This window comes from Apium graveolens, chromosome 2, assembly GCF_009905375.1.
Source record: "Apium graveolens cultivar Ventura chromosome 2, ASM990537v1, whole genome shotgun sequence".
NCBI classification, from domain to species: domain Eukaryota; kingdom Viridiplantae; phylum Streptophyta; class Magnoliopsida; order Apiales; family Apiaceae; genus Apium; species Apium graveolens.
Genome location: NC_133648.1, coordinates 269,205,872 through 269,212,259, shown reverse-complemented (window position 1 = coordinate 269,212,259; position 6,388 = coordinate 269,205,872). Strand labels below are relative to the sequence as shown.

The 6,388-nt window shown below is 32.7% G+C and overlaps 1 protein-coding gene across 1 annotated transcript; it reads right to left on the bottom strand.

The window, feature by feature from the left end:
• Positions 1 to 548: 548 nt before the first annotated feature.
• LOC141706290 (disease resistance protein RGA5-like) lies at positions 549 to 1,569 on the bottom strand. The gene is made up of 2 exons (XM_074509087.1): positions 1,254 to 1,569; positions 549 to 1,125 (listed from the first exon to the last, which is right to left on the bottom strand). Exons 1-2 carry the CDS (start codon positions 1,318 to 1,320, stop codon positions 749 to 751), a joined length of 444 nt encoding a protein of 147 aa, XP_074365188.1. The 5' UTR covers positions 1,321 to 1,569; the 3' UTR covers positions 549 to 748.
• Positions 1,570 to 6,388: the final 4,819 nt, after the last annotated feature.

The window sequence follows — 6,388 nt, the reverse complement described above, 5'->3', positions numbered from 1 at the left end:
AAGACCCGTATTTATAGAAGAAAATATCAGGGTTTGGGTGTTGGAATACAAGTATGATACTAAAAATATTTCCTTCTTTTTCTCCAATAAGTATTCTATTTATTTTCCAATTCCTTTGATTTCTAAAATAGACCAGCTCCTTTATTTGCACCTTCCGACTCAAATTCTGATTTTATTAATTTTCCTAACAAAACAAAATAATTTATTTATTAATAAATTACGAAAATGGGCAGGTATTAATTATATGCAATAATATAGACCTATTCGTTTGCCAGTTATGGACGGTAACAGCTTATGACTGAGTTAAATCTTAGTTAGTCTAAAGTTTGTAAAACTTTCTGCTAATATAGTTTTCCATCGACTTGCTAGGGCATCTTGTTATACTGCACATTGTAGATTCAGCGTAGGTTCTGTGCGAGCTCCGCTCCCTTTGTTTCCAAATAAAAAGAAAAGGGAAGTTAAAGCAGCTAACAACGGCTCACAAATTAATGTACACACAATTCCCTCACATGAATCTTACTACAGAAAATATGATAGTACTCAAATATTTTCACCGTAAAACCAAATTTCATTATTGAGCACATTACAAACAGCTTAAATCGGCATTAAGTAACGAAGAAGTAAGTAACTAAAATCTCAACACAAATTGATAGAACAACAGGTGGATTTGGACGACAAAACTTACTACCCAAGGAATGTACGTAGCATATATAACATTTTGGTTCTCGATTTCTCCGTGAATATATCTCTACATGATGGAGCAGCTTGAATCAGCAGGCTCTTCACATAAGTAAGAATACTGATCAGGCGGTGGAGGAGGAAGATACCGAGGTACTGCAGGGTTGTAGTAGCAAGATTCTGGTTGACTATACTTATAATTGCGGGAATAATAATCTGGTTGGCTGTAATTATAGTTGCTGTAATGATTTGGTTGACCTTCATATCTCATCGATGCTGCAGCTTCTTCTTGATCAAATCGACTATCACTAAGTGGTCTGACACTCACCACGGTGGCGCTGCCAAGTTTCTTGATCAATGATCGAGTCAAGCCGACGATATCAACTTCATTTCCGATCAAAGTAAGTATGTTTTTATCTTGTCCTCCTATAGTTACCGAGCTCACACCTGCTTAAACAATCATAAAAACAAAATATATTAAACATTTATAAACTTGGAAAATAAGCTTTGCTATATATTGAAGTCATGCGGAAGTGCATTGTAGTGGAGAATGATCAAACTTCATTTAAACCTACCCGTAATTCCAGCAGCAATGGTCAGAGCCTTTGCTCGGTCTTTCTCCCCGTGAATTGTGACCACCATGTCTATCTTTTGCTGCACGATTAATAAATTGACGAATCAAAAGTTAGGCATATAACTTCTTATTTTGTACTTACGAGCTTGTGATAGAAAAACCGTAAAAATATATGATACATTCATAATTAGTCCGCTGTAGAACACAAACAGCAAAGCGTTTGCAGATGTCTGCACTTGGAGAGTCTTATAGCGACAAAAACTAAAAAGTATAGCTAATGATTGGCCAGAGAATAAATTCGGTAACGATTTTACAACTTGTACTTGCGAATATGTTTTGTGTTGGTAGTTACTTGTATTTGTAGGGCATATATATATATTGGGGCTATCCCAATAAAAATTAATTTAAAATATGAATTAGAAATCAAATAATTTTTTTTAAACTAATTCGAAATATAACACAAATGCTATGCAAATCGATCGTTAAAAGATGTAGAAAAATACAGTGAAATCGGATTTAAAAAAAACTTACGGTTTGATGGGAAAAATCAAATTAAAAACGGAGGGTTGTATGTCACAATTGGGTATGTGAGGGCGCAGAGGAGGACCATTAGATTGGGTAGATCTAATGTTCCTAATTTTATTTTAATTTTAGTTTGTGTTTAATCATTCCCCTATATATATTAATTTAGAGTCTTACTCCAATACAAACTAAATTAAAATACAAACTACAAACTACACTTCTTACACACAACTACACATAATTCCCTCCATTTTTAATTGAATTTTTCCGTCAATTAGTGAACTCCTTTTAAAATCTAACTTCAGTATACTTTTCTACATCATCCAACAATCAGTATCAATACCATATTTGATATGTTTCGACGATAAATCACTAATTATGTCTACGAGAATCACTAAAAGTACTGGTTCTGGAATTAATACTGATTTCAGTTTACTGATTCGGGTAAGTTTAAATACTGATTTGTCCTTAAAATATAACAAATATGTTATGCAAATCGATGAGTGGGAGATTAATAAAAATACGGTGGAATTATGTTTTTTAAAAAGTTAACCAACTAACGGGAAAAGTAAAATTAAAAACAAAGGGAAAAATAATTAAATATGTGGATATCATTAATTTATAATTTATATTCTAATATTGATTTGTATTTTAGCAATTGCCTATTTATATATATACTAAAGTCTGTGTCCGGGGCATAGACTAAACGCGTACACGTGTACGTGTGTACACGTACGAAAGAAATGTAGTAGTACGTACAGTTTCCAAGCAGGAGAGTGATTATACATATAAAGTTGTATGTCATATTTTTCCGCGTTAATAATAAAAAATAAGCTTATACAAGTTGAGAAGCTGAAGCAAAAAGTTGGTTATTAGTTGTCGTCCAGTTTTCTTCCCAGGTTTGTGCTGAATTTAATTTATTTTTTATTTTTGTCGCAATCATATTAAAAAAGTGAGACCGCTTAGTGTATCACCCACGTTTGGTCGTAAACCTTATTGCGTATTTACTCGGAAGTAGGGTTGTTCACGAACCGATTCGAGCCGAGTTTTAATCAAACAGAGTCGAGCTTTATTTTTTTCTGACGAAACGAACCGAGCTTTCTTATCGAACAAAAATCGTGTTCGAGCTCGAGCTCGTTAACTAACGAGCCGATGAGCTTGTTCGCGAACATAAACGAGCCGAGCTGAGCTAGAAAAAAATCTTGTCAACCGTTATTTAAATGTGAAAATAACTTTTTAAATATTTTTTCTTTTTTTGAAACTTTGGTTATATCACTAAAATATATATATCTTGACATTCATACGGTTGGATCGTTGAAAAATATTTTTTAAAAATTCGAAACACCAATTCATGACTAAAAATTTCAGGATATATTATAATTTTTTCGAGTTTTAACGAGCGAGCTCGAGTCGAGCAGTTCGAGCCGAACAACCCAAAACTCGGCTCGAGCTCATTTTGTTTAACGAACACATTTTTCTGTTCAAGCTCGAACTCGAGTTCGTTAACGAGCCGAGCTCGAGCTTGTTCGCGAACAGCTCGGTTCGTTAACAGTCATACTCGGAAGGTTGCATGAAAGTTTTGAGGACGTCGTCAGTTTAATGAAAGCCCGTTCTTGGAATTACGTATCTCGACATTTGGCCGGTATTAAAAACCTTCCCATTTTAAGTGCTACACAAATATTAATTTTAATTTCACCAATTTTTGGTACCACCAACTTTTAGTTTTACTTATTTATTCATATACTAGTCTTTATTCATGTATTAGCCTAAAACCCGTGCGATGCACAGATTATTTTTAATATTACATAATTTTTTTGAATTGTAAAAATTTTAAGTTATAAAACTTACACTAGCACATAAATGGTCTTCAGTAACATCCAAAACAATTATGGAAAAATGCTAAAAAATGTAGTCATAAAGGGTAAGGCAACACTTTGATCAATTTTGAGAGTGTTGGAAATTTGCATGTGGACTTTGATGTTATACCAACACATTTTATAAAACTATTGTCAACACTTATCTTGCTATAGCAATATCATTTAATTTATTTTTGCCAACACCATATCAGGCTAATGCAACATTTTTAATGATAAATTTTGAACAACTAGTTACCTAAATTAAATATCCCAATATTAATCAAATTCAACCAAAACAACACACAAATCATAAGTAATCACCCAGACAATATACATACCACCAGATGCAAGTCAATTAAGTTCAAGAACTACTTAGAATAAAGATGTTCAAGTCATACAAACATGACATATATAATGTTTCATGCCAATACCAATTCCAACATTCCGACTTGATTCTACTTAAATAAAACTACATACGTCAATGACCACACATAAATATATTTAAAAAGTACCGGATATGGTTCTAATATCTCAAAAGATTTCTTTATAGCTACGATATGCAGGATCAAGGATTGAAATTGCTTGCTCTAGTCGCATCACTTGATGGCTGCTTGCTAAGCTCTTCAATATCAATCTGTAGCTCCGGATTCTTTTCCGCCAACTTGGACATCATCACCTTGATACTGTCTCGAAGCTCTCGGACCTGTAAAACATTCCGATCCATTTTTTCTTCCATCTCTTGCTTAACTTCATCCTTAATCTTTTTAGTCAAGCTTGACAAGTACTGATCTGAGATAGCTGCCAGACGCGTTGTGGAATTACCCTTTGGCTCCTTTTTTCGAATAAGTCTCCCTACTAAATAAGAGCGGTTGTGTTCCTTATCACCACGGACAAATTCATTAGCAGCATCAATATTACCATTCTTGAGAATTTTCCTAACATCATCCTGCAATAAGAAAAGTTAAAACAATAATATATAAAAATTGCAGCAAATATATTTAATTAATGAAAGATAACTTACAATCTTCTTTTCAACCACATCAGTAGGTAACTTATATTCTCGTTTGGCATCTCTTTTGCATATTTTAATGTAAACATCAGCATCCGATATTGGTACCACTGGTTCATCTAGCAAGGAGGTCCCTCTCAATTGCCTTGCACATATGAGAAAGAGTTTGATTTAAAAATGGCAGAAATTTTAATAAACCGCGGAAATAACTAACTTCTGCGAAGGTAGCCCAATAGTGAAATAAATATTTTGACTTACCATTTTATGGCAGACTTGGGCAGAACTCCTAGGCCCAATGGTATGTGTTTCTGTTATCTTGTTTCGGGCCTCTGCATTTTTCTGGCCCTTTCCTATATATGACACAATAACCAATTTAATCGGATGATTTGATTAATTATACGAAAAATCTAATAAAAGATCTTAAAAGTATCAGAAATATGAAGATAGAGGTTGGATGAATAGAGTTGTTACCCGGACTTTTTCATCACCCCCAATAATTTAAAAGTATCTTACAATCTTTCTAAGGAACCTCCCTAGGCCTGTTTTGCTACTTACTGTAATGATCTTTCATGATGGAAGCTTTATACCCCTAAACTGATCACGCATCGTTGTCATTACATATTGACACCCCTCCTCAGAAATGGTGTACTTGTCCTAAACACGAAACAAATCAAGTATATTTCAAATACCAATCAACTAAAAATAATTGATTTAATATTTTAAAAACATAACCCCTAATTAAAAGTTACTCCTAAAACAAAACTATTCTTTCTTATCAATATCGGATATGTAGATTTTATATTCTTGATTCACGGGCATATATAATTTCTAGCTTGACACTCTTTTGACTGTTCATCTTAATCTTAACATATATACAAACAAAACACACAGATAATATCTATATCAACCATTTTATGAATTTCCGATTTTTTTTCAACCTTCTTAGTTATATAATATAAACAAATTATTTTATAGGTTTCAAATATTGAACCCCTTGGGGTTTGCTCCAGTTTAACATATTAAAGTCTTAGACTTGCAAATTTTGTATAACAAATAATTATATCCACAGAATAACATATAAAGGGAGTAAAGAACATTCAATAAAAAGTTTCTTGAGTTAAGAAAAGCATCTATATTCACAGGAAACTAAATATTTTAATTGGGGTTCATCTACCCCATCTTACACAAATTTATTTTTATCTTATATTACTTATGTTACTTAATTTTAAACCGTTATTGAATAGCTCAGTACCAATCCTCAACTTCAAGATAGACTGCGGACAGATAATCAAAGAAACTAGAGTAACATTTAAACATATATCAGTTAAATTTAACATTTAACTAAGCTGAAAACAACTTTCAGATTTCGTATACTAACTCGACAAGTAACAAATGGAAACAAACGGATGCAGATAGAGTTAGAGTTCTTAGCACTAAATCATTAAACTCTATATGGTATTATTAAGATAGTGCCAACTCATTTGAATTATAATAAGTTTTTTTCAATCCCCCAACACCAAAATAGTTCCTCTCTTTAATTTTCACTTTTATTTGGAGGAAACCCCAAGACCAGAAGTGGTGTACACGTGAATTAACTTATCATATTCATCGAAAAAGTTCAGAGTAATCAAAATTATTACTAGCATAAGTTCTACATTAACTGATCCAGTCTAATCAACATATATACAGCCTCACTTACTGTTAGTTGATAAATATCAACTCAGATAGCAAGATTCATCAACATTATGC